The following is a 28,000-nucleotide window of genomic DNA, read 5'->3' as shown; positions in this document are numbered from 1 at the left end:
GCGGGGCGTGCATCCTCCGTGCGCCCTGCCCGGCGCGTGGCGCACCGCGTGCTCGGAGCAGCGCGCAGCCCCGCTCCGTGGGCCACGATGGAGTTGGCGACGCGCTCCCAGGTGAGGCTCCGGCTGCCGGGGCGCCCCCGCGGCCCGTCCGCCTGCCCGGTGGGTGCGCCCCGGCTGGGCCCAACGCGGCCGCTGCTGCGTTCCCGTGGGGCGCGCCGGGCAGGTGTGCGCGCTGGGGTCGCCAATGCGCCCCTGAGCCCGAGAGGCCGGGTTGGGGGTCCCCGGGGTGCCGGCTGGGCCTCGGGGAGTAGAGGGACTTTTAGGGATGTGTGGGGGTGCGGCGATTTTTGGGGGGAATCCAGGAGAGACCAGGAAAGTTTTTTTTTTTTTGGGAGGGGGGTGTCTGCTCCGCCTTCTTCCCCAGGAGTTGGCGCAGAGATGAGGAAGTTGAAGGAATATATCATAAATATATATAAAGAAATAGATTTATTTAAATATATTCAAATATATGATATATATTTATGATATACATTATATATAAATAAATATATAAATATATAGCATAATACACAAGTATAATATAATATGATATATAAATATGAAATATTGTATATTTATATATAAAATATGTTAGCTATATATTTCCCCCCAAAACGTGGTTCAGGGGAACAGTTCAACTTTTCAATGGTCACTTTAAAAAGAAATAAGGAAAAGGGATCAAAAGAGATAAGGAAGTTGAAACTGGATATAATTTACAACTATATATATATATAATATATATATATATTCCCCTTCTGCAAACATAGTCCAGAGGAACTTTTCATGGTCACTTTCAAAAGAAATGACTCCTGTATTTATTATGAAACTTCTTTTGGGGCAGAAACCTGCTTGCATTCAGGTCTTTTGGACATGGAAATGGCAGCATCATTAAGTTAAACAAAAAAAAGCTCCACTGGAAACTGCCCCGCCCCAGCAGGACCCCAACTTGGATGCATATTGGCCTTCACTTTTCCTCAAATAGCAGCAGGGAATGAAATCCCTCACTTCAGGAGGGTTTAGGTAGTTTGTTCTTTCTTTGAGATCTCTCCAAAGAGCTTATGCTGGACTCTGTAGTCTGGAATGTGTTTTAGGAAGCAGGGAAAGCTTTTTCACCCTGAGGCTGAAACCAAAACTGTTAGAAAGGGAAGGAAGTACTGGGCCGTTGTGTGAGCCTGAGAGATGCGGAGGTCTGACTGTTTCCTTGGGCTTGCAAGCACATCTCCCACTTGGCTCTGCATTTCTGCAAGGAAAGGGGGACCCGCCTCCCACCCCATCCCACGCCTTGGCAAGGCTGGAGGTCAGAGCTGTGGTCCCCGTAATCCCATCCACTGTCTCATGCCTCTGTCCTGTGGCAGATAAATGGACAAAGTCACTCGTGGTCTCCTTGGCCAACTGTGATTTCTGGAAAATCGACATTGGAGGAAAATCTGTTATCAGGCTTTTAAGAAAGAAGAATATTTGTTACCCTCCCAGAGGGAGGTGCTTGGAGCAAGGAAAAGTAGACTGCATGCCTCCCATGGAGAAGGTTAGTGTTTTTGTACAGCTTGTAGCTTCCTTGTCTCCAAGCCTTTCAGCACTTCCTGGAAAGCACTTTGAGCCACTTGGGAAATCATCTTGTGCGGAATACTCAACCTAATACACCTTGTAAATTGATGTTTCACACTCACCTTGCTCAGCAGCTGGCACCGCTCTCCTAGCCCTTGTTACACACCTTTCCTGCTTAGGAAACTTTAAAGTAATGGCCCAGAAGTTGTAATCGAAAGCCAACCTTTCATTATCAGGCGTCAGGTTTATTTTGGGTACCTCTGAAATGTTAAAAAAAAAAACTATTTACCTTGTAGAGATAATTAACAAATTATATCCAATCCATTATGCGCCAATTAGGACAAATTAATATGTGTCAGGAGATCTGGTGGGGTGTTGTTTTTATTTTTTTTCAGACTTCTAATTGGCAGCACAAATTAAGAGGTTGGTGCTATTTCCAGGAGATATGTTCTTGCTTATCATCATGTAGATGTGAGCAGTTTAGAGCGTCTTAAGTATGAGTTAGTAGGGCCCGGAAAGATAGCATAGCGGTGTTTGCCTTGCAAGCAGCCGATCCAGGACCAAAGGTGGTTGGTTCGAATCCTGGTGTCCCATATGGTCCCCCGTGCCTGCCAGGAGCTATTTCTGAGCAGACAGCCAGGAGTAACCTCTGAGCAACACTGGGTGTGACCCAAAAACAAAACAAAACAAAACAAAAAAAAGTATGAGTTAGTAGAGAGGGGTTTGGTGGCTTAGGCAGGTGACTACAGCTCTGGGCCTTTCGTGGACCTTGCAGTGCAAAAAGAGGTTGAGGTCTGGTTCTGCCCCATACCTAGGCTTTATGAGGAAAGCCCGGTGATGAACCTCCTGAAGGGAAGCAGCATTTGTGCACCCTGGAAAGGTTCAACTTAGCTTGCAGCAGGTTTTAATCTTGTTCATACTGTCAGTATAACTAGTCTTGCTTGGAAAAGGCCAAGCTGAAAGGGGGCTGTGTGGGCTGGCAGATGGCTATAGGCCTCTTTTTCATGCTTGAGACAGTACTACTCATAGGGAAATGATGTAGTCATTAAACTTAAACTGTGCTTCTTTCTTTTCTCTGCCCTCCTGCCTGCTCTTGCTGCCTGGGGGCTATATCCTGGTTGGGCTGACCACTGCCTCTCCTTGTGTGGCAATTGATGGAAATAATACCAGGTCAAGGCAAGGATCTGGCCTCTTCTTGGGAGTTCTCACTGCAGGTTGGAGGGTGAAATGGTAAAGTGGCTTCCTTTCAGAGAGGCTGGGAAATGTTGAAAGTCTGTCTTTATTTTTGCTTTGTTCTTCGTCTTGGGTGCCTGTTGGCCTCTTGGAAAAGAAAGTGATGCTAGATGTTCTCATAGCTATGCATGGTTGTGTGTCTAAGGGGTCGGGAATTTTTATGTTTATGATTCATAATTAGGAAGTGTGCACTTGAATCTTAAAATGTGTGTCCTGATATCTAGAAGTGGGTCATGAAGGGGGTTTACTTTTGACTTTGGGGTTGTTCCGGGGCCACACCTGGTGGCTCTCAGGGAATATTTTTGTCTCTGTGCTCAGGAGTGTCCCTGGCAGTACTCAGGGGACTGCATGTGAAAGCGGTGGTGGCACTTGTAAGGCTGAGTGCCTTTAACCTCTCCTCAACTGTAATATCTTGTGCCAGTAAATAGTTCCATATTAAGGACACTTGGTCATCGTTTAGCTATCCTGTCTGTTCTCCCAGCCACAGAAGACCTGAAATCTCATTGGAAGAAAATCTCCAATCAAGCAATTTTGTTCTGGTTAGAACAAAGATTTTTGTCAGAGGACAAAAAACAGACTTAAAATAGATTTTGTATGTTACAGTGAGTCAATGACACCAATAAAATTATTTGAATGAACGGGGCCGGAGAGATAGCACAGCGGTGTTTGCCTTGCAAGCAGAAGATCCAGGACCTAAGGTGGTTGGTTTGAATCCTGGCATCCCATATGGTCCCCCGTGCCTGCCAGGAGCTATTTCTGAGCAGATAGCCAGGAGTAAACCCTGAGCGCCGCCGGGTGTGGCTCAAACCCGCCCCCCAAATTATTTGAATGAAATAAAAAGTGCAGGCTTGTTACTTTTCAAACTAATTAAGCACTCCAGTTTAGAATTTTGCCTGCAAGCTAGAGTTTGTTTCATCAAAGACATTTTAAAGCTTCACTCACCAGAGTAGAATTGACACAGGTTACTTAAGGGAAGGAGTGAGAGAAGCATACACTAGCAGGGCCATTTTCTTTTCTTTTTCTTTTGGGAGGCGGGGTTTGAGTCATACTCAACTTTTAAAATATCCATTGGTGTATTTGATCAACCTAGTTGAAGTGATTACATAATGACGTTTAGTTTGATCCTCAGTATTAAGTGATAGCACATTGAAACAGTTTGGGGGCCTGAGAGATAGCATGGAGGTAAGGCGTTTGCCTTTCATGCAGAAGGTCATCAGTTTGAATCCCGGCATCCCATATGGTCCCCCGAGCCTGCCAGGAGTGATTTCTGAGTGTGGAGCCAGGAGTAACCCCTGAGCGCTGCCAGGTGTGACCAAAACAAACAAACAAACAAACAAAAAGAAACAGTTTGTACTTATATTTGTTTTGCTTTCATAATTAGCTTTGTCGGCTGTGCTTTTAGCACCTACCTTGTACCACTGTGATGTTAGTTATGGTGGCGGATGCCGCACATGCCTTTTTCTTAAGCATATCTGGCTCCTATACTCTGGTCTGGGAGGGAGTGGGCCTCCTCCCACAAACTAACCACCTTTGAAAAAGCCATGCCCCTCATGGCACTTAGAAACACTGAGCTACAGTATGAGGTAGGTTGTATTATCTACCTTGTCATTGAAAGGCTAAATTGAGTCATTTACTCTGCTCAGGAAGTTGGGAAACCTGGATGCTGTCCCGAGCCACAGTTTGGTTTCCTACCTGTGAGATCCGTGGGCCTTGGGGCAGGTCACACAACTTGGCTCTGATTCATTGAGTGGTCAGAGAACAAGAACCTTTTGCCTGCCTTCGATCTAATTCCACTGAGCTGAAAAGCTGTGACAAGTGCACCAAATCCTCAGCATTGCTTGGTGGGGGATGAATGAGGAGCCTGGGCTATTGGGGCTCAAACCCAGGGTCTTGGAATGTGTGTGGCTCCTATGCTTTGACACTGAGTCACATCCCCAGTTTTACTTCTCTCCCTGTAAGGGCTGAGGTTCTCACAGCAGCTGGTCTCATCCCTTTTCAGGAACTGGCCAGATGATGTTTTTCCTAGAATCCCATCAGCCATGGTCAGTATGGAATGTAAATAAGACAAGTATTTTCTAAAGGAAGAAGAGGGTGTTTTGGTAGTTCTGAATAGAGGGGCAAGGGGAAGGATGGAGGGAGAGAGAGTAACTCACTCAAAAGGACATGGGCTTCTCCAGAGTTGGGAAAGAGTGAGCCCCAGAAGACACCCCAGCTTGTATAGGCATGTGTAGGCACCATGTACTTGGGCTTGCAACACACGTGTGCCATTCTGTGTTGATCGGGGAATGGGTATGTATTTCAGTTCTTGGCACGTTGGAGTTCGGTGTTAACATAAGTGGAAAAGGAAGCTAATATTGCACTCTTGTTCTCTGACCTAACTACAATCTGTTCCCTCCAGGCCTCCTTTCCCAGATCCTATTTGTTCAGTGTTTGCCTGTGTCTGGTGTTCTTTTCTGTACAGTATTGTTGCAATTATAAATCATCCCCTAGATCCCAGAATAGGCCTCTCAGGGAAGGCTGGATGTCTAAAGGTTATTCAGTGGGTTCATAGGTGATTATGTGGTTTATATGAGAGCTAAAAAGATGTTTCTTGGGTGATGACAGGAGGTAAAGTGATATGCATGATTCCCCCCCCCCCCGTAATATTATTACAGCAATAATATTGTAAACCACCCTTAAAAAAGGGGGAGAGAGAGAGGGAGAAGAAAAGTATCTGCCACAGAATCAGGCATTGGGGAGGACAGAAGGGACGACTGGGAGAGCGGGATGGAAACTGGGGAAATTGGTGTGGCGGGAAATGTGCACTGGTGAAGGTTTTGTACCTTCATTGACCTGAAAGTCAGTCATGAACAGCTTACAGTGATTCAATGAAAGAATATTAAAAAATATAAAGATATGTTTCTCTGGTGCCAGAGTGTTAGTACAGTAGGTAGGATTCTTGCCTGTGATTGATCTGTCTTCAATCCTTGACATCCCATATAGTTTCCCAAGCCTGCCAGAAGGGATTCTATAAATCAGAGCCAGGAATAAACCCTGAGTATTGACAGCCCTTCCCCATCAAAGAGAAAAAAGTACACCAATAACAACAACAACAACAACAACAACAAACCACAGTAGGATGTAGATGTAAGCAAACCTCTAGCGTGTCTGGGTCTGAGGTTACCCTGTGCATTCCTATAGAGCTTGCAAGAACATTATGAAATGGTCGAGGCTTGCACCGTCCCATCCAGAACAAGGTGACAGAAATCTCAGACATTTGAAAAAAAATTTTAAAATAAAATAGCACGTGTGAATCCACTTGAGTGAGTTGCAAAGCCTGTGTGCTTTTGCTAGTTCGTCTCCATCAGTTCCTCTCTGAGCCGCCCAGGGCCTGGCCAGACTGAATCTCTGGCATCTGCTTGAGGGAGCCGGGCATGACTGGAGAGGCCAGGATTTAGCCCAGGGTAGTGCAGGCCCAGTTGAACACTATCCAGGTGTGCAAAGGAGGGACCTGTTGAGTATTGGTGGAAGTTGGTGGTGGATGATTGAGAGCTTCGCCCCGGCCAAGTTAGAACTAGTAGGCTCGTGCCCCTGAGCAAGCTACCTGCATTTTTCTTTTGCTCTCGATGGGTGGCAGCTAGTCTCTGCCTGCCCCAGAGACTGGGCTGTTACCTGCCCTCCCCTGCTGGAGAGTTTTTCTGACATCTCCAGTGGTCGCTTAAAAAGTCAGGTCTGCTCTGCATTCTCTTTCAGCAAGTAACTTTATATATTTGAATCTAGAAATGCTATTTAAAAGAACTCTTCTAGGGCCAGATAGTAGGGTGTTTGCCATGCATTTGGTCGACCTAGGATACACCTGGTTCAATCCCTGGTGTCCCATATGGTCCAAGCCAGGAGTGATTTCTGAGCGTAGAGCCAGGTGTAACCCCTGAGCGTCACCGGGTATGGCCCAGAAACATAAATAAATAAATAAATAAATAAATAAATAAATAAATAAATAAATAAATAAATAAATGGAGTGGAATGGAATGGAATGAAATGAAATGAAATGAAATGAAATGAAATGAAATGAAATAAAAAACTCTTCTGTGGGGAAGGCTGCCCTTTTCTTTTTGATCTCTGGGCCTGACAGCCTCAGGGCATGATTTGAGGACCTCCCAAGTGCCCTAAATGGAAGTCAGACCCAGGACTCCCTGGAAAGATACTGTGGAATAAAGACCAGAACACTGAGGTCTGGGACTCTGAGGGCGGTTTGATGGAAATCAAACCACATGCATCGGGACTTGTGTAGCTCATTCTAAAATCCCTAAGAATATTTCTTGTATGGGAGTACCCTTTTGCTCTGAGAGTTGGTTTACAGGGAAAGTTAAGTAAAATAAAAGTGCCTTTAAAAACATAGTTATTTTCAATTCCTTTTTTTTCCCTGACAGTTTTTTTTTAAAGTAGTGGATTTAAGATTTTTGATGGAAATAGGTGAGGCCCTTCAGCCTCCTTCAGCTCCTCCTACCCCTGTTCTACAAAGAAATCTGTCTCATCCTTTCTCTTGTCTTTCAAGACTCTGAAAAGAGCATCAACTAGTCTTCTGACCTTTGCCAGGCAAAGTGTCCTCTTCGCTGGCCATAATGAGGCTCCAAGAGGGGAGATGCTTTATTCACTGGGGCGTAAGGAAGCCTGGAGCCAAGTGGGGCCGGCAGCCTGCAGCCCTGATTGATTGTTCAGGCATTTGCCTGAGTGGGGCAGAAGTGCGTCAAGGGGATCCCACTGTAAAAGACTTGTAGGCTGAAATCTGCTTTATGTACAGTGACGTCATCTCCTCTGCTCTCTCTTGTGTCCTCCTCTTCCCCTTCCTGTAGGCCAGTGCCCTGCAGGATTCACCTTCCTCATCCTGGTTCTCAAGGGAATGTTGATGATTTGGGGGCTCAAAGTTACTGTACCTTTATCCCATCAAAGGACCTTCCCCATGACTCTGGCCACTGGCTTTTGTCACTGTAGCTCACCTACCTCTTCCTTTCTCGCCGCCCTCTCCACTCAGAGCTGGGGTCAGTTCGAGATTTTGTTGTCATTCCATACTCTGCATTGCCTGGCCTTGTCTTTGTGAACCACATTGGAGTAAGATCACGGAATGTTGATGAATTTCCTCACTCATGCCCTCTAATGTCATCCACCATTGTAGCTGAAGCCAAACGATTCAACTTATTTTTATATATTTATCCTTTTTATTTTCTGGTTCTTGGGCCACACCTGGCAGTATTCAGGGAAGTCATATGATGTGCTGGGGATCGAACCAAGGTCGGTTCATTCAAGGCAAGTGCCTTACCTGCTATACTATCTTTCAGCCTCAGAGTTTGTCTTAGTTTATTTATTATTTATTGGGGGGGGGGAGGTTCACCCTCAACTAGGGGTGCTTCGGGGTTACTCCTGCTCTCAGAATTTACTCTTGGCAGGCTTGGGGGACCCTTTGGGATACTGGGGATTGAACCTGGGTTTGCTGCATGCAAGGCAAATACTCTACCCACTGTGCTATCAATCAGGCCTTGAAAGTTCATCTTAGAGTGAGTGAGAACAGTTGTGAAGAGAAGTCATGACTCCTCTTTGGATGCTTAGTGTTGTTCTTAGCATGTACTGGGTACCAAGTCAGCCTGGACTAGTGTAGTCTTGAAATCATTTATTGTGAATTTGTTTGTTTTGGTCCATACCTGGTGCTGCTCAAGGGAACATTCACACTGTTGGGGATTGAACTCTAGTCGACCATATGCAAGGCAAGTGCCTTCTCCACTGTCCTCTGGTAGAATAGCTACAGTGGTAGTGGAGCTGGGTGTACATATTGTCTCTGTGGTGCTGTCTTTGCTAGGCTCCAGATCACATTGTTTGTCTGTGCACAACCCTTGTGTGGACTTGGTGGGACAGTGTGGAAAGGTTTCCTTTGACTGACCCCAGGTAAGCATGTCATCTGAACTCCAAAGAAACTCCCCCCCACCAAGCAGCTGTAAATTGAAGTTATAATCCATTATGCCCTGGCAGGCACATCGTATTTCCTGGGATGCTCTGGGTTGAACGAGACTGTAGACTTCCTTGTGATCATTGGGCACTGAGGGTAAAGGGTTGAGGGCGGTGGTCCTGTGCCTCAGTGTGTTGGCGCTCAGGGATGACAGAGGGTTTGTGTGGGCAGGAGTGTCCCATAGGAAGAAGCAGATCTGCCCCAAGCTCAGTTACTAAGCATGCACAAGAGGCTCTGCTCTGTGTCAGGTCTGTTGAAAGGTTTTCAGAGTGGAGAGCGCCATCATTGGCTTTGGCTTCCCCTCTGCTGACCTTTCTGAAAAGGTGGTTGGTTAGTCAGTAGTGCCTTTGCTGCATGCCAGGGCTCAATCCACCCTCAGGACCGATGCTAGATCCTGTACTTTGCAGGAGAGCCCCTCTCAGGCTTAGTGTTGAGTCTACAAACTTCTCACAGTTTGCTCCTTCAAAAAGAACATTGATTTCTTTGGGTTCCTTTTAAATTGTGATAAAATATATGAAACATGGCATTTCAGTAAAAAAAAAAATATGTTTTTGAGTTTCTTAGCCATCCGTGTGCCATAGAGAAAGTCTTCAGTCCTTGCTTATTTTAAAATGTTACTTTTTTTAATTTATTTTTATTTATTTATTTATTTTTTTTTGCTTTTGGGGCCATACCTAGTGGTGCTCAGGATTCACACTTACTGTCATTGACATGATTACTTCAGCATTATTTACAATAATTAAGATATAGGCCCAATCATATAGCACCTTGCCTAGATAACTGGATAGAGATGTGATTTATATACAAAATTGAATGCTACTTAGCCAGCTGTGACCCAGAAATAAATTTCAGAGTAAAACCAAACAGGTTGGAAGTGGAAGGATGGAAAAAGATATTCAAGGTAAATAAAAACCAAGAAAGTAGCCTGAATCATATCCAAAGATATATTAAGTCAAAACTTATTATAAGAGAGAAATATATATATACACTGATAAAAGGGTTGATTTGCCTTGTAAAAGTCAAATTAAAGTAGATTAAAGACCCTGATATCAAGGCCTCCCAATTCTTACCACAGGCTGTGTTCTTGACACTGACTGTATAGAAAGAGGAGGTACAGTAAATGCACCCCACATACACCTCAACCCAGGCCCTTTGCCTGGTCTGTATTGTGAATTGAGGGACAAAAAAATAAATAAATAAAGACCCTGATATCAGACCTGAAACTATAATGTATATAGAGGATGTGTCTGCACCTCAATGGAAATGGTGACTAAGACACAGAGACTACCCACAATTGGAGAAATTATTCACCCAATACCTATCTGATAAGTGGTTAATATCTAAGGCACTGACAGAATTGGTTTTTGTTTGTTTGTTTGTTTGTTTTTGGGTCACAACCAGCAGCACTCAGGGGTTACTCCTGGCTCTACGCTCAGAAATCGCTCCTGGCAGGCTTGGGGGGACCGTATGGGATGCCGGGATTCGAACCACTGACCTTCTGCACGCAAGGCAAATGCTTTACCTCCATGCTATCTCTCCAGCTTCGCTGACAGAGTTTAATAAGAAAAAAAAAAATTCAACCCTAGCAAAAAAAAAAAAACATGGGAAGAGATGAATAGAAACATTCTCAAAGAAGAAATGCAGATGGCCAAAAGGCACTGTCTAAGTAGCATATGGGGTTACCGGGGTTGAATCTGGGTCAGCCATATGCAAAGCAAATAAGTGCCTGCCTTGCTGCTATGTTATGTCTTCAGTCCAGATTTGCTTCTATTTTGTTGAGATTCTGTTTCTTTGTTTATGGTTTTCATTTTTACAAGTCTCTGGGCCACACCTTGCTGTGCTTAACTTCTGAATCTGTGCTCAGGACTCTTTCTTGGTGGTGCTCAGGGACTGTGTGTGCTGTTGGAGATGCAGCCCTGGTCAGCTGCATGCATTCTGTGCCTTATCTCTGGCTCCTTGTTGAGAATTTGTGCATTTTTATCAGCTATTGGTCTGTAGTTTTCTTACTTTGTGATATTGTGGTCAGTTTTAGAATCTAGGTAATATTGGTCACATAAAATATATTTGGAAGTATTTTTTGTTTGGTTGGTTTTGGACTACATGCAGCGGTACTCAGGAATCATTCCTGGCAGGCCTGGGCAAACCATGTGGGATGCTGGGAATCGAACCTGGGTTAGCTGTGTGCAAGGCACTACTTGTTGTACTATCACTCTGGCCCCATTATTATTTTTTTTTTTTGGAAGTCTGTAGAAAATAAGTTTAAGGCTTTTTCTTTAAAATATATAAAGGCTTGTGATCACTTTGGCAGCACATATACTAAAATTGGAACAAAACAGAGAAGATTAGCATGGCCCCTGCGCAAGGATGACATGCAAATTGTGAAGCGTTCCGTATTTTTGAAAAAGAATAGAACAACGAAAACACACACAAGGAAATTAAAATATATATAAAGGTTTGATATAATTCACTGATAAAAATAACTGGTTCTGGGCCAGAGCCTTAGTACAGTAAATAGTGTGTTTGCCTTGCATGCAGCTAACTTTTTGTAGCATCTCTTATGGACAGACCTCTGACTACTACCAGGAGAAATTTCTTAGGAGTAATTTCTGAGTACAGAGGCAGGAATAACTCCTGAACATCGATGGGTATAGCCCCAAAAACAAAAACAAAAAGTCACCAGGTCCTGGGGTTTAGGGGAGATATTTTGTTAGACGTGTAACTTCTGTATTTATGGTTGTTCTATTTAGATGTTCTGTTTTTGATTCTGTCTTGGTTGGTAGGCTGTATTTTTCTAAATATTCTAGGTTGTCAATTTATTTGTTTTTGGTTTTTGGGCCACATCCGGTGATGCTCAGGGGTTACTCCTATTCGCTTAGAAATCGCTCCTGCCTTGAGGGTCCATATGGAATGCCGAGGGGATTGAACTCTATAGTCCGTCCTAGGTCAACTGCGTGCAAGGCAAATACTCTACTGCAGTGCCACTGCTCTGGCTCCATAGGTTGTCAGTTTATTGTACTGTGATATGCCTATGTATATTTTTGGTTTCTCTTGTAACTTGTCCTCTCTCATAGACACCATTTATTGGAGTTTTCTTTGTAAGCCTAAGAGGAAGTATATCTTTTATTGATTGATTGATTTTTGACAAGATTAACCAAATATTTGATAGGATTCTCCAAAACAAGCCCCCTATCTGTTGTGCTATTGCTCAGGTCCCCTATTCTATTCATCTTAACACTGTGCAAACATACATATATATGAAATTAGGATAAAATGAGTTGTCCATGGGTTGAGGGGGAACCAGTAAAATAATTGAGAGTAGGTTTTCATTTTCAGAAGTTTCTTGTTCTCTTTTGGCTAGCCAGATTACATTATTATTAGAAGTGTGCCCCAGTGGTTGGGAAGTTGAGTATTTTCAGTTTGCTTTCATTGGTGGGAGTGGTTTGAGCCTTTTGACTGGTGGTGAAACATAGGCTTTGAGAAAGCAAATCTTTTGCCCTGGGCCTGGACTGCCCAGCCTCTAGAGTATCCCTGTTGTTTGGAACAAGCAAAGGTAGCTTTGTAGAACCAGCAGGAAGGAGACCTGTGAACTCTTAAACAAGTCTTGCCTTCTGCATTCTGTTTGCTAAATACCTTGAGGACAGTTGTATTTGATTGCCTGGATTTCTCCTTAATTCAAGAACTCCTAACTCTGTGAAGCTCCTCTTTACCTTTTAGATTGGACCAGAGAGAAGTGGAACCTTTCATTATGGCATGAATCCCTTGGGCTTCGGTTTTCTGAAAGTGCATCAGTAATTTCATTTCCTCACCCTCTCCCATGGCATCTCGGAAGCTGGAGCAGAAGTCATGATGGAGGAGGAGGAGGAATTGGGGGCACATAAGTTCAGGCAATCATAGTATTGGAAGTGATTTCTTCATCTGCTGGCCTTCTCATATGCTGCCAGTAAGTCTTTGCAGTGGAGACTCTCTTTTCTGTTTCTGGACTAGCACATTTTATGATTTATAGAGCAGTATTATAACTCACTGTCTCTTGGCAATGTCTTGGCCCTTGGTGGTTCAGAAACAAAAGCAGAGAAAACTGTTGATCCTTAGCATGAATTCAGTCACTGTCCTCCCAACTGTACGCATCTCCATGCAAACAATATCATTTATTTCCTGACTGTGCTCAGAGATCACTCCTGGTAGGATTGGCATTGACCTGAGGTGACATTAGGTATTGAACCCGGGTTGACTGTGTGCAAGGCAGGCGCCTTACCCCTGTATTATCTCTCCAGTTTCCATGCATTCAATTTCAGTAGAAAATACCACTTTGGCATTAAGGAGTCATTTTTTTGTTTGTTTGTTTGTTTGTTTGTATGAAAGGAGAGAAGGTTAACACTCCCCCTGACTTGGATGGAAGAGGTTTCAGCCTGCGAGAACGCTTATGGTTAAGGCACTTCCAACAACTTCATGGCATCTTTTTTTTTTTTTTAAATATGGAACGCTTCACAAATTTGCGTGTCATCCTTGCGCAGGGGCCATGCTAATCTTCTCTGTATCGTTCCAATCCTAGTATATGCGCTGCTGAAGCGAGCACAACTTCATGGCATCTTTAGTGTTTTTGTTTTTTTTTTTGAGGGGAGTGGGGGCCACACCCAATGATGCTCAGGGGTTACATCTGGCTATGTGCTCAAAAATCGCTTCTGGCTAGGGGGACCATATGGGGTGTCAGGGATCAATTAATCAAGGTTGTTGGTTTCTAAGAAATAGGTGTTTTTGTTGAGAGATTTTGTTGAAAGAGCTTCTCGCTCTTACCTTTATGGTGCTCTTGGGGAGGGAAGGTCTTTTTGGGGGCTCTCAAATGGAAAGGTCCGAAAAACTGTGTTCTGGAGCTGCTCAGGCCAAGAAGCCAAGAAAGACCGACTGAGTAAAGACTGGCTGTGGGGGTCGCCAGGCAGAGAGCTGATTCCTCTGTCTGTGGAGGTTCTGACGTGCTGTGCCCGTGATGACTGTGAGAACTTGAAGGGACCTGTTGGCTTTGCTTGTGTCTCTTTTCTGAATCCCTGAAGCTCTCCTCAGAGGGCAAGGAAGGGCCCCCCAAAAAAACTGTCACCTAGAGGCCGAAGAAGAGCATGGTTGCTCCGCTTCGCTTCTCGGCCAAGCACTCTCTCTAACCAATGAACCCCACCACAACACGCAGAAAAAAAATCACACTACAAGTGTGACAATGGGAAACCCTCGCAGGCAAACACCATGCACAGAGAATGAAGATGATAGTTCTGATGACCCAAAAAATTCCAACCATCTGATTAACCTCTCAGCAAAGGAGTTTAGAATAGAAATATGGAGGATGTTTGTAGAACTCAAAGAAATCATAGATCGATCTGAACAGACCACAAAGACAGAAATCAGAAAACTTCAAATGGAAAGGTCCATCACCCCCACCAGAGGGCCCAGTGAGGCTCATCTTAGGGTTGCCAGGACCTCAGGGCACTGAAGGCTGAGGACAGATCAAGCATGTGATGGGGGAAAATTCCCACATTCAGATTGCTGCTCATGTACTCTCATTCCTACCACAGGTCCCCAAAGAAGTGGCCGACATTTTTAATGCCCCCAGCGATGATGAAGACTTCTTTGGCTTCCAAGATGATGTTCCTATGGAAACTCTTCCCTCGGCTGGGAGCTTCGAGAGCTTGAACTCACTGGAGTCGGGGCAGCAGGTAGGATTGCTCTGTCCTGCCAGTCTGGCGTCTGCAGGCTGGGCTCTTTAATGCTGATTCTCGAAGATTCATCATAGTCAGGTGATGCAATTACTGTGGGGTTGACATTTGGAGTTCACCACACCTCCCCTCCCCACCCAGCACTGTGCCCAAGACACTCTCCATTCTCCTACTCCCTGCCCTTTTTAAAATTGGTTATCTTGGGGACATTTGCTGTGCAAACAGGTGACCCAGGACAAACGTGGGTTCGATCCCTAGTATCCCATACGGTCTCTCAAGCCAGAAGCGATTTCTTGTTTTGTTTATTTGTTTTTTTATATCTTTATTTAAACACCTTAATTACAAATATGATTGTAGTTGGGTTTCAGTCATGAACACCCTCCTTCACCAGTACAACATTCCCACCACCAATGTCCCAAATCTCCCTCCTTCCCACCCACCCCTGTCTGTACTCTAGGCAGGCTTTCTACTACCCTCAGTCATTCACATTGTTAGGTTAGTTCTCAATGTAGTTAAGGAGAGATTTCTGAGCGCAGAGCTGGGAGTAACCCCTGAGTGCCGCCAGGTGTGGCCCAAACAAAACAAAACAAAAAAATGTTATCTTATTTAAACAACTTTATTTTATTTATAGGGTTATAATACAGTTGGTTTATTTTTCACAATTGCAAAGTTGTTCATGACTTGAGTTTCAATTATATAATGCCATGTGAGCATTTTCATATTACAAATATTAGGCCTTCCTGTTTCAAGAAACTGGTGAGAATATCCAGCTTGCTCTGGCTATTAAATTGTGTTCTTTTATTTCTGTAAATTGAGCACCCCTCCTGTGAGTGTCTACACACACACACACACACACACACACACACACACACACAAATTGAGCACCCCTCCTGTGTCTACACACACACACACACACACACACACGTAGCCTGGCCAAGGATGCCCAGCCCCACAGAGAGCCTGCACAGGGGTTCTCGTTGCTGGGAAAGAGTGGCACCTTTGGGCCTTGACAGTGAGCTTCCCAAGCCCCCTCACTATTTATCAGGAGTGACTGTGATCTGGGCTGAACCAGGTTCCCTGCTCTTAGCCAGAGATGCCTGGGAGTTCTGTGTCTTCCCAGTGGAACCATCTGATGTTTCCTCCTTACTTCATTGTGGTTCTTAGAATCCCCCTCCTTCTTCTACAGTTGCCTCTCTAGAAAAGCGGGAACCAGCCTGTCAGCCTCCCTTGCTTTCTGTTCAAGAAGCTTCGAGAAGGCCCCATTGATGGCATCACTGATATCTTGGTTGTGTTGTGTACCTTGGGCCTGCGTGTGTGCCGCTTGGGTATGAGTGTGTGAGGAACTATTGTTTCCAGGGTTCTTTATGTCATTTGCCCTCTCCACAGCGTGTGTGCCCCCTACACCCCTGGCCTCTTCCTAACAGACTTTGTGTTCGTCACAGTGGCATCTCTTTTTCCCTGTCCCCTCTGGGCTTGTTTCCCAGCTTATGACCTCAACTTTTTTCACTGAGGCCTGCTACAGTCTGCTTAAGGCTGACAGCTGGCCCTGTCTGGAGGGGTAGAGGAGCTGTGGAACTCCCCCTACCCCACCCCAGCACATTGGGTTTGCTCCGCAGTTGGTTTGCTTCTATCTCTTGTTCTCCCCCTTCTCTCTGCCACATTCCTCGGCTCTGCCTTTCTTTATTTGACTCCCAGCACCTTCATGGTCTTCATATGAAACACACCCTTTCCCGCCCAGCCTGGTTGCACCACCTTCACCTGCTTGATTTCAAAGGTTGCTCTCAGCCCCCATGCAGGGGTGCATGTAGGTTTTCAGGGGCAACGTAGCAGCCACTTTGGTCCCTGTGATCGTTGCTGCATTCCATCCTTCCCAGGGCCCATGGCTGTGGTGTTCCAACTGTTAGCACTAACTTCTCTCAGCCTCCTTTCCTCCCTCTTACATGTTCAGGAGGCCTGGGGATCGACTCCTGGCTCAGGGTTCAGTGTCCAGCCCTAAGGATGTGGCATGATGCTGTTTTCTATTCAGGCTTTGTGGTGCTGGCATTTGGTGGTTCTCAGGGCTCCATCTGGCACTGTCCTGCAGAGTTCAATCTTTATGTCTTCTGGACAAGAAGACTTATAAAAGTCCTTATCTATGTTGAGGACTGAGACTGAGGAGTTTATTGCCCGTCTCCACCAGACACCAAAGCTAACTGATTATTCTGCCCTGGAAAGCCTGCACAGGGATAGATAGAAAGCATGAGCGAGAAGGCCTGCAAAGTTGGAATTTGCTGCTCCTGGGCTGAAGTGCTGGGTGAATGATGAAATGGACCATTGGCCATGTTGCCGTTCAGGGCTTTGTGAGCAGGAGATGTCCTACTAGCAGAGGCAGAGAGCCAGGTTATTTGGGGGGTGGGGCTGATTGGGGCAACCATTCTTTCTTTCATGGCTTCTTCATGTGTGTGACACCTGAACACTAAGAGTTGGCACCTTATATCTGGATAAGCTGCCCAAATTCTCACACAGTCTGGCAGTCAGAGCTGTGTCTCCCCCAAACAAAAAAAAAGAAAAGGAAAGGAAAGGAGTTTTACTTTAAAAAAAAAAGCTTCCTTTTATATTGTGCTTATTATATATATATATATATATGTATGTATGTATGTGTGTGTGTATATATATATATATATATATATATATATATATATTAAAAACAGCTGCACCACAGCTCTTAACAAAGGAACAAAGTAATTTAGCTCTGAGCACAGTTACTCCAATTACCCATAATAATTCATAAGGAGCCATTTCTAAGCTGCTTTCATAAAGAAAAACTGGATGAAGGCATACCAGCAATTCCTTTTCTATCCCCCCGTAACTTTTTCCACTCGTCTATTATATCTATTTTTCTCCAGAGATTATCTGAGCCTGAAAAAAGTATATAATTAAAGTCAGAGGAAGACATGAGGCTGGGGATGGGGGTGGTGGTGGTGGTATTTTCCAACAAATGTGATGTGACCAGGGTCATTGCTCTATGAGGTATAAAAGGGAGCAGACAGGGACAGGTGTGAGCTCCCGTTCGGCCGGTGCCATTGCTGTAGGCAGCTTCCTTTGGGCCCTCCAGTCAGCCAGAGTGCCCAATTGCTCTTTTACCAACTTGAGCCAAAGAGCCGCACTGTAAAATGTGCCTGCAAGTCGCTCATGTCCCTTCTTTCTCCTGTGCTTCCTGGTTTGTGGCGGCAGCAGCTCAACACTGGGATTGGGGTAGCTTCTGAGGTCAGGAGCCCCAAAGTTTTGTATTAGGGCAAGCATGGCATCCTCAGCATGGGCTGGGTGGGAACAGATGCACGGGCTTGGTTCCCACAGGGAGGCGCTGTTGGCTGGAAGAAGATGCTCTTGGTGGCCATGAGCAGGAGAAAGGGAATTCCATCCGAACATAGCACCTGTGTATGAAAGTGGTGGACATGGGGTGGTGTGGGGGGATCTGTTACATGTGCATGGTTGTGTGTGTTGTTGTGCCTTGTCTGCACAGAACAGTATGTTTTCCCATTTGTATTGAAATGGCAGGTAAGTCCCTAACTTTCTGGCCAGCAAGAAACTGCCATTCACTACTTTGCAGTCCATCCCAGGTATTTTCATCACCCCCAGAAATGGTACCGTTAGCCCACTGATGTTGATACTGCAACTTGTGATCATGAAGCCTCGTTCAAGGTAGTTGTCTGCAGCGGCCTCAGTGTGTTGAACAGTAACTGCATGGCTCCTCCTTGCTCTACCCTTTGTTCCTTCTCTCTCTGACAGGGTTTGGTTTTTATGTCTTTCTGTCTTTGAGTTTTGTAATTTTATTTTTTTATGTTTAGGACTCTGTTGGAGCATCTTTTTAACCTGTTTTTTTTCTCCATATATATATATGTTTTTGGGGCCACACCTGGTGGTACACAGTGGTAACTGCTGGCTTTACACTCAGGAATCACTGCTGGTGTGCACGGGGCACCATATGGGATACTGGAGATTTATGTGGGTTAACCCGCATGCCGGGTAAACACCCTACCTGCTGTGCTATTACTCTGGCCCCAGATACATACATATTTTTAATATATATATATATATATATATTTTTTTTTTTGGTTTTTTGGGCCACACCCATTTGATGCTCAGAGGTTACTCCTGCTAAGCGCTCAGAAATCTCCCTGGCTTGGGGTGACCATATGGGACGCCGAGGGATTGAACCGCGGTCTTTCCTTGGCTAGCGCTTGCAAGGCAGACACCTTACCTCTAGCGCCACCTCGCCGGCCCCTTAATATGTATTTTTTAATTTTAGTTTTATTTTATTGAAACCATGTCGTTTACAAAGATTTTTCATAATTGGGTTTCAGACATACAGTGAACCAGGCCCAATCCCACCACCAATGTCAACCTCCCTCCACCATGTTCTCAGAGCGTATCTCATGCCATCCCCTTAATCTTTACCCTTATCCCTAATTCTATACCTATGCCTATACCCTTAATACCCTTATCCTCAACCTGCCAGTATAATATATGCCCATTTAGAGCTTAGATGGCTTGATTTCATTGTTGTTGACTTTGGCTTGGATATTTACTTCTGTCCTTTTTAAAAAAATTTTTTTGGCTATTTTTTTTTTTGGGGGGGGTCACACTGTCACACTTAGTAGCACTTAGGGGTTACTCCTGGCTCTGTGATCAGAAATCGCTCCTGGCAGGCTCGGGGACCCTGTGGGATGCCGGGATATGAACTGCTGTCCGTCCTGAATTGGCTGTGTGCAAGGCAAATGCCCTACCACTGTACTATCTCTTCGGTCTCTATCCTTTTTTAATATCCATCAGTGCACCTTAAACCACTTGGCCCCTGTCCCCCTTCCTTTCATATTTGTGTTTCTCCTTATCTATCAGTTTTCTTTCATTCTCTTCACTACTCTGGAGCTAAGGGAGTTTGAAACAACACCCTGTTATATACATTGCATTTCTTCATTATGTTATTCTAAATCTCACATATATAAGTGATACTGTGAATTCCATCCATGTTGGGGCAAATTGCATGATTGTGTCATTCCTTACAGCTATGTAGTATTCCATTGTATATATGTACCACAGCTTCATGATCCACTTGTCTGTTGTTGGGCATCTAGGTTGATTCTAAGTCTTAGCTATTGTATTGAGTGCTGTCATGAATAGCAGTGCGTATATATCCTTTGGATGAATGTTTTTCTGTTCTGGGGATAGAAACTCAAAAGTGGGATTGCTGGATCATATGCAGCTCAATTTTGAGTTTACTGAGACCCTCCGTACTGTTTTCCATAGGGGTTGGACCAGGCAGCATTCCCACCAGCAGTGGATGAGAGTTCCTTTCTCACTACATCCCCACCAACAGAGATTGTTCCCATTATTTTTGCTATGTGCCACCCTTATTGATATAAGGTGATATTTCTTTGTTGTCTTGATTTGGGTTTCCCTGATGCTAAGTGATGATGAACAGTTTTTCATGTGTCTTTTGGCCACCCAGATACATAATTTTAATTGATTACTTCATTTAAACACTGTGATTTCAAATTGTTCATAATATAGTTATGTGGTTGTTTTTTTTTTTTACAGATAAAAGTTATTCATGATTGAGTTTTAGTCATATAGTGTACAACTCCACCATGTCTTTTTTTTTCTTTCTATGTCATCTTTGGTGGGGTGGGGGGGCACACGAAGTGCTCAGGGGTTAGTCTTGGCTCTTGTGCTCAAGAATCATTCCTTCTCAAAGGACCATATGGGGTGCTGGGGATCGAACTTGCAAGGTAAATGCCTACTTGCTGTGCTATCACTGCCGCCCTATATGTCTTTATTTGTTGTGTCTTTATAAGCTCTGTTGCTCAAGGCTTATTCCTGGTTGTGTGTTCAGGGATCACTCCTGGTTGGGCTTGGGGTGGACCACATGAGGTGCTGGGGATTTGGACCCCTATTTGCCACATATAATGAAAGTGCCTTACCTGCTGTGGTTTTTTTACCGGCCTGTTTGTATCTTTAGCAGGATGTATGTTTTCGTTCCAAATACTTCACTGAAGAGCTGAGACGAATTTTTATTGAGGACACTGACTCGGAGATGGAGGACTTTGAAGGATTTGCCCCAAGTGAATTGAATGTAAACAGTAATCCAGAGGTAAAGGTGAACATCATCAGCATGAGGGAATTTCCAGTTCAGTTTTTTTTTAAGACTTTTTAAAATTTTATTTATTTATTGGATTTTTGGGTGACACCTGGCAGTGCTCAGGGATTACTCCTGCACTCAGAAATCACTCCTGGTGAGTGTGTGGGGCACCATATGGGATGTCAGAGATCAAACCCAGATCAGCCTCATATAAAGCTACCCTACTCGCTGTGCTCTCACTCTGGCACCAGATTTGCTGCTCTTGGGCTGATCCCTTGAACTAGTCTGACACCTGCAGGCCAATCCTGCTGTCCTTGGGAACAGCCAATTGTTAGTCCTGGGACCTGCTCAGATGGTCTTGGGGTTCTAAGAATTCAGACTTCGCTGACCCTCTTTGAAGAGAGGAGGAGTTGTATGAGAGTAAAGAGTTATTCCTTGGCTGTGTATAAGTGAAGTGCTCATTTTATATTTACAGTAAGATGGCAGCAGTTTAGCTGGAGGGCTGGAGTGATAGATAGACAGCGTGGAAGGCATTTGCCTTAGCATACAACCAATCTGGCTTCAATCCCTAGCATTCCATATGGTTTCCTAAACTCACCAGGAGTAATCACTGAGTACAGAGCCTGGAGTAACTCCCAAGCCAGGGGTGATTTCTGAGTGCATAGCCAGGAGTGACCCTGAGCATCACTGGGTGTGCTCAGACCCCACAAAAAAAAAAAAAAAAAAAAAAAAGACCTAGTGAGAACCCCTGGCCGGACCTTTCCACCTGTTCTGCCTGTCTTCTGAGAACTGGTGAGACCAGTGTTTCTGGTCCCTAGACAGTAGAACAAAACTTTGGGGGGTGATCTAGCTAGTGCAGGACTGTGTTGGTAAGAGGCTTCTGCTTCACTGGGGTCTGGTTTATGCTCACTGCTGCCATTATGAGTGTCCCGGCCTTTTGCCGTCCCCTGTCCCTGGTGAGGTCTGCCTGTTGTGGGGGTGGAAAGCTGAGAGTAAGAATTTCTTTTTTTTTTCTTTTTGAGCCACTCCCGGTGGCGCTCGGGGGTTACTCCTGGCTCTGCTCAGAAATTGTTCCTGACAGGCATGGGGGACCATATGGGATGCCAAGATTTGAACCACCATTCATCCTGAATCGGCTGCTGTGCTATCTCTGGCCCCAGAGTTTCTTAAATAGACCAGAGGTGCTGCTGAGATGTTGACCGATGACTCTGAAAGTCACAAGCCATGGAGGGGGCCCCTGAGTCCTTGGGGTTACAGTCCCAAGTGACCCAGCTGTCCCTGTCCTCTGTGAATCCTCTTTATGCAAAGTAGTATTTTTTGGGGAGGGGGTTTAATTGCCATTTGGGGAGGGGGTGGCATTCCCTATGGCGTGGAAGCCACCTAGGCCCTGCCAGGAAGGACATGAAGCCCATATGTGAATCCAGGCCCTCCATACCCAAGGTATATTCTGCCACTTGCAACAACACACTTTGCCTAGTGTTTTTCTTTGGGGGGGGGAGGGGGAGGCCACACCCAGCTGTGCTCAGAGATCACTTACTCCTGGCAGTGCTTGTAGGAAAACTTGGGTCCGCCATGTGTAAATGCCTTATCTTTTCAGTCTTTTCTCTTTGGCCTTCTGCCCCTTCTAATCAAAACTTGACTCTTTTAGGGCATGTGCAGCTTTTTCTCTAACGTATTCTCAGGTTTTGGCATTTAGAAGTGTCAGTTGTGGGCCCGGAGAGATAGTACAGCGGTGTTTGCCTTGCAAGCAGCTGATCCAGAACCTAAGGTGGTTGGTTCGAATCCCAGTGTCCCATATGGTCCCCCATGCCTGCCAGGAGCTATTTCTGAGCAGACAGCCAGGAGTAACCCCTGAGCACCGCCGGGTGTGACCCAAAAACACCAAAAAAAAAAAAGTGTCAGTGTGTGGGTGCATTCAGAGGGGCCCCTCGTGGCTGTGTTACGCTTCTGGGTAGACCTAGGGGCAAATTGCCTGCTCAGAACTTAGTTATTATCTGTGACTGACTTGGGCACTGGACTGAAAATTTCCAAGGGTGTTCTCAGAAGGGGAGGCTCTCAGCCATTCCATGTGCCCATAAAATCATGCTCAAGTGGTTCTGCCCAAGGGTCTTTGTTTAGGGAACCCTGCACCCTTGCCGGATGGGACCCAGAACTGCAGCAACATATGTGCTCCAGCCCTGGCTTAGTATCTATAAGAAGGTCAGTTACGAGCTGTGCTTTCATTTTAGCAGCTCCTGGAGCCAGCTGAGAGCGATGATAAAGACCCTTCCATGAGCGAGGAGGAAGTGGAGGAGAAAGAAGAGGCAGAGGAGGAGGAGGAAGAGGAGGAGGAAGAGGAAGATGAAGAGAAGGCTGCCCCCAGACGAGGGCGACCGAGAAGAAGCAGCATAGGACTCCGAGTGGCCTTTCCCTTCCCCACCAAGGCAGCGGTGAAAAAATCAGATAAGGACAGTTCTTTCGAGTCCACATTTTCTAGTTCTTGTCTCCAGGACAATAACAAAGCCATTCTTGGGAGGAAGAAAAGCTGCAGGCAGGGGAAGGGAAGGAGTGAGTCTGCCTCCGAGTCTGAGGACGAGCCTCGAGAAGAGGCCCAGGATGCTCTACTGAGAAGGAGCACAAACATCAAGGAGAACAAGGCCATGGTAAGGTCCACAGGGCACCTGCCCAGCGGCACTTCCCTCGGAAATGGGCTCAGGCTCCAGGGTGTCCTTTATATTTTCTGGGTCTGCTAAGTTCCAGTTTAGGAAGAGTCCCCAGGATTATTTCCAGCCTCCCAGGGTGCTAAGCAGCCAGGGCTGCTAGCTGGTGGGCAGGTCTGAAGAGAAAACTGCTTGGTTAGAGATTCACTTGCCCACCTGGAGTTGGTGTCCCAGACTGGCCCAAGACATGAATGACACCTAAGAAGTTAAACCATCTGCTGAGGGTTTTTTTTTGTTGTTTTTTTGTTTGTTTGGGGGGGGGGGTAGTGGGGTCACACCTGGCAGTTCTCAGGGGTTACTCCTGGCTCTACGCTCAGAAATCGCTCCTGGCAGGTGCAGGGGACTATATGGGATGCTGGGATTTGAACCACAGCCCATCCTGGATTGGCTGCGTGCAAGGCAAAGGCCTTACCACTATGCTATCTCTCTGGCCCCAATCTGCAGTTTTTAAATGCAGTGGAACGGTCTCTGCAAGAATCAATGGGACAGAATGAAATCTCTGTCTCTGACCTCTCAGGAAATTGCTTGCTTCATTAATAGCATGTAATAGTGAAAAAATATGTAATAGCATGTAATAGTGAAAAAAAAAACTTTGGCTTTTTCCTCTTGGGGAGGAGGGAATCACACTTAGCAGCGGTCAGAACTTATTCCTGGCAGTGCTCGGTGGACTTTCTGGGATGCTGGGAATCGAATCCAGGTTGGCCATGTGTAAGGCAAGCACCTTATCCACTATACAATAACTCTGGCCTCTTTTTTTTGTCCCCTTCTGTGTTTTTTCCCCTCTCCTTCCAAAAGCATAATGAAAGATACCACATATGATTTAACTGAGTTAGAAAACTGCAAACCAACTGTTGGCTGGAATCTGTTTTTTTGTTTTGAGACCACACTATTGGTCTGTGCTTAGAGGACCCTATGGGGTATCAGGGATAGAACTGGGTCTATCTCATGCAAGGCAACTGCCTTAACCCTTGTCCTATTGCTCATGCTCCTACTGGGTGAATTTGTTATCATACGGCATGTTTGTGCTGAGTTAAGTAACAGAATTTCAGGGGGGTGGGGGGGTTGTTGTTATTTTTTGATTTTCTTTTGCCTCCAACTGGTCTGGGGTCCCAGGCAATGAAGTGTTTGTCCTGCAAAATAAAGATCTTCATGCAAGAAACTACAAGGAACTGTTTTAGTCAAGCTGCTGCTTTTTTGGAGTCAGCCTCGAAAGCATGCATCTGGGTTCCTCATTGCCTGGTTTGAATCCTTTCTCCGTGTGTTCTTCAGCTTGCTCAGCTGTTGGCGGAACTGAATTCCATGCCCGATTTCTTCCCTGTGCGAACGCCAACCTCAAGTACAGTAAGTGGAGGTCCTCATTGCTAGGGGTCCCAGTTCCAAATGGTGGCAGCCCTGTGGGTGCTGATTCCAGAAAGCACCCAGTGGGGGTGACTCTTATCTCTCTTTCAGAAGAGAAAGACATCCCGGCGAGCCTTCTCTGAGGGTCAGCTCCCCCGGCGCATGAACCCCACGAGGAGTGCACGGCCCCCCGAGAAGTTTGCACTGGAAAATTTCACCGTCTCGGCCACCAAATTTGCAGAAGAGTTTTACAGTTTCAGGAGAAGGAAAACAATCAGTGGGGTACTTCCTGACCCTAACCTCTTATTCTTGGCCTCCACATTAAGAGTAAGGCAACCGTATTACACCCCAGGCTGCAGATTCTGGGGCTTTGACCCAGCAGTTGTTTTGCCATTCCTGGGAATTGGCGGTTCTGCTGGGTTCCCAGGTACTGGATGCAGTCTGAGAGTGCCTGGGGTGGCCTTTACCTGGGCCTTTACTGCTTGCTACTCTCTAGGGACAGGGAAGGCCTCTTCACACAGCCAGTCCACCTCATAGTTTTGTGGGTGGGAAAAGACAGAGGGTTCACTCACGAGCCTCAGAGAGCCTCCGTGTCTTGTGTCCCCTGACCCCATAGAAGATGGCATGGCTCCACGCAGGGCTCCAGGGAAATGAAAGTGGGATTTGGGGGGCTTTAGCAATAGTACAGGAGGGAGGGTATTTGCCTTGTATAGGATCCCCTGAATATCACCAAAGGTCACAACCAAGTCAGGAGCTGTTCTCTTTCCCCCGTAAACATGGGTATCAGTGATTGTGCTAGCACTCTTGGGGTTCAGTATGGTTAGGGGTGCATCATGGCTTTCTCTAGAGATGTTAAACTGGAGGCTTGCTTTGCTGCTTCGCAGGGGAGATGCCAGGGCTACAGACGGCGCTGCCGTATATCTTCATTCCGGCCCGTGGAGGATATCACGGAAGAGGATTTAGAGAACGTGGCCATAACTGTCAGAGATAAAATCTATGACAAAGTGCTTGTAAGTATTATGTGATGAATAATTTGCTCGATGGTGTTTCTTCTGACAGGGGTCAGAGAGTATCAGTCAGGTGTGGCCCCAGTTTCTATATAATTGCCACATTATATTGTTTGAATTAATGTGCATTAAAAATTGGGGGCTCAGTGTCAGAGGTAGTACAGTGCCTTGCACACAACCAACTCGGGCTCTATCCTCTGCATCCCATATTGTCACTGAGTGCCAGAAGTAAGTCCTGGCATCACTGAGCATCACTGGGTATGATCCAAAATTTGGGGGGTAAAAAAAAGGAAAAGAAAAATTAGGGGCTGAATAATGTAACCCATAGAAAATCAAGCTTGACAGACTGCTTGGTGAGCAGGACCCAGATGAAAGAATTCTTCCTTACAGTGACTTAGGTTTCTCTGCAACCTTTTGGGGCGGAATAATGGGACCTATTACCTGTGTTGTTGGGTAGTACAAAAATGTTACTATACTGTACTTGCTTCAGCAGCATATACGCTAAAATCGGAGTGATACAGAGGTTGGCCCTGAGAAGGATGACATGCAAATTTGTGAAGTGTTCGATATTAAAAATATCTATACTAAAAATAAAATCAGGAGATTTGCCACTAGAAAATCTCCAGTGGCTCATTGCCTCTGCCCAGGCTTCACTGGCTTTCCTGGGCGATGGGCTCTGTGACTTCCACATTTACCCACCCTCCTCCTCCGCCTTTTCTCCCTCTGCAGGGCAACACTTGCCATCAGTGTCGCCAGAAAACCATCGATACCAAGACGGTCTGTCGGAACCAGGGCTGTGGCGGGGTACGAGGCCAGTTTTGTGGGCCATGCCTGCGCAATCGCTATGGGGAGGATGTGAGGTCTGCGCTGCTGGACCCGGTAGGAATGTGGACTCTTTCCCCCTCCCCAGGGCCCTGTGTTTGGAGAACTCTATTCCCTTCCTCCTCACCCACTGTCTCTTGCAAGGTCCCGGAGGAAACAAAGTGTTTATAGGGCCAGCAGAAAAGTTGTGTTTTCTGGTTTCACAACAGTTCCGGTCCGGATAGGTGTCACTGGGCTATGTATAGCACTGTGGAAGATGGTCCAAGTTTCACGTTTATAAATGTGGCTTATCTTGCTTGTGAGGCGTTCAGCCTTATAGAGTAGGTCTCCCTCTATAAGGGAAGTTAGTGGCTTTGCCTGTACATTCTGTCTTTAACCTCTATGTTTAGACCCAGGGCAGACCAAAGGTACTTAGCCCACTCTGCAGGTTAAGATAATAGGTTAGAAAATGAAATGTCACACCTAGGTTGTCTCTCATATATTCTGGGCCATCTAAAACCAGGGGCCAGCTTTCATAGGCATTTAACTTGTCCCTCTCCTCTGAAATGTATAATGACAAGGGCAGTACTGGCTGCTCTAGGTTATGCTGGCAGGAGCTCCAGCTTCCTAGAGATCTATTAGAATTTCCCTTTAGCCCCCCACAGTCTGACTTGAGCCTCACAAGGGAACTGTCTCCCCCCCCCCCATCCAGGATTGGATGTGCCCCCCTTGCCGCGGCATTTGCAATTGCAGCTACTGTCGGAGGCGTGATGGCCGGTGTGCCACTGGTATCCTCATCCACCTGGCCAAATTTTACGGTTATAATAACGTGAAGGAATATCTGGAGAGGTGAGTTTGAAACTAAACGAGGTGGGCACCCTGTTCCCCTTTCAGCTGATTCTTTTGTTGTGTTGGGTCACACCCAACGGTGCTCAGGGGTTAGTTACTTCTGGCTTCATGCTCAGAAATCGCTCCTAGCAGGCTCAGGAAAGCATGTGGGATGTTGGAGATCAAATCCGGGATTGTCCAAGGTCGGCTGTGTGCAAGGCAAAAGCCCTTTCACTGTTTTATCACTCCGACCCCTCAGATGATTCTTAGCACACAGAAGGTCATGAATCCCATCCTGTTTGTACCTGCTGGCACTGGGAAAGCTCAATGCTGATTATTTCCCTGATCAGTTCCTCCCAAGCTAGAATAGCCCTCTTAGTGTGTGAAATAGCTTGAAGTAATTTCCTGGACAAACTGGTTATTCAGAGCAAATGAATCAACCCTGGCAAACATCCTGGGTTGTTGACCCTCTAGCTATCTGTCCTTCTTGGGGTCAGCTGACATAACCATTTCATTTCTTCTTAGCATACAAAAGCAGCTGGGAGACAATTGAGGACCAGCCACTCTGGCAGGCAGAAAACTTCAGGAAGACTTGCCGGACCATTTGTGCCTGAGATTGCCTACAGTTCCCCCCACCCCTTGAATGTCTTTGTAGTACTACTTTTTACCAGATGTTTATATGCAGATAGGTGCTTGAAAAGATTTCTCAGGAAGCCAAC

At 45.8% G+C, this 28,000-nt stretch overlaps 1 protein-coding gene and 5 non-coding genes across 6 annotated transcripts; 5 read left to right on the top strand and 1 right to left on the bottom strand.

The window, feature by feature from the left end:
• Positions 1-2: 2 nt before the first annotated feature.
• Positions 3-27,914, top strand: CDCA7L (cell division cycle associated 7 like). The gene is made up of 11 exons (XM_049785382.1): positions 3-111; positions 14,350-14,490; positions 20,489-20,626; positions 22,840-22,893; positions 22,936-23,250; positions 24,577-24,648; positions 24,757-24,927; positions 25,530-25,655; positions 26,382-26,531; positions 27,166-27,302; positions 27,807-27,914. Exons 1-11 carry the CDS (start codon positions 88-90, stop codon positions 27,832-27,834), a joined length of 1,356 nt encoding a protein of 451 aa, XP_049641339.1. The 5' UTR covers positions 3-87; the 3' UTR covers positions 27,835-27,914.
• On the top strand, positions 5,946-6,075 carry LOC126026953 (small nucleolar RNA SNORA9). The gene has a single exon (XR_007502136.1). It is a non-coding gene; the product is annotated as a small nucleolar RNA SNORA9 (small nucleolar RNA).
• On the top strand, positions 9,848-9,980 carry LOC126026989 (small nucleolar RNA SNORA51). The gene has a single exon (XR_007502168.1). It is a non-coding gene; the product is annotated as a small nucleolar RNA SNORA51 (small nucleolar RNA).
• On the top strand, positions 11,087-11,192 carry LOC126026704 (U6 spliceosomal RNA). The gene has a single exon (XR_007501926.1). It is a non-coding gene; the product is annotated as a U6 spliceosomal RNA (small nuclear RNA).
• Positions 13,140-13,262, top strand: LOC126026444 (U6atac minor spliceosomal RNA). The gene has a single exon (XR_007501715.1). It is a non-coding gene; the product is annotated as a U6atac minor spliceosomal RNA (small nuclear RNA).
• LOC126026677 (U6 spliceosomal RNA) lies at positions 13,261-13,367 on the bottom strand. The gene has a single exon (XR_007501901.1). It is a non-coding gene; the product is annotated as a U6 spliceosomal RNA (small nuclear RNA).
• Positions 27,915-28,000: the final 86 nt, after the last annotated feature.

Source organism: Suncus etruscus, chromosome 13 (assembly GCF_024139225.1).
Source record: "Suncus etruscus isolate mSunEtr1 chromosome 13, mSunEtr1.pri.cur, whole genome shotgun sequence".
NCBI lineage: Eukaryota > Metazoa > Chordata > Mammalia > Eulipotyphla > Soricidae > Suncus > Suncus etruscus.
This window is presented reverse-complemented; position numbering and strand designations above follow the sequence as displayed.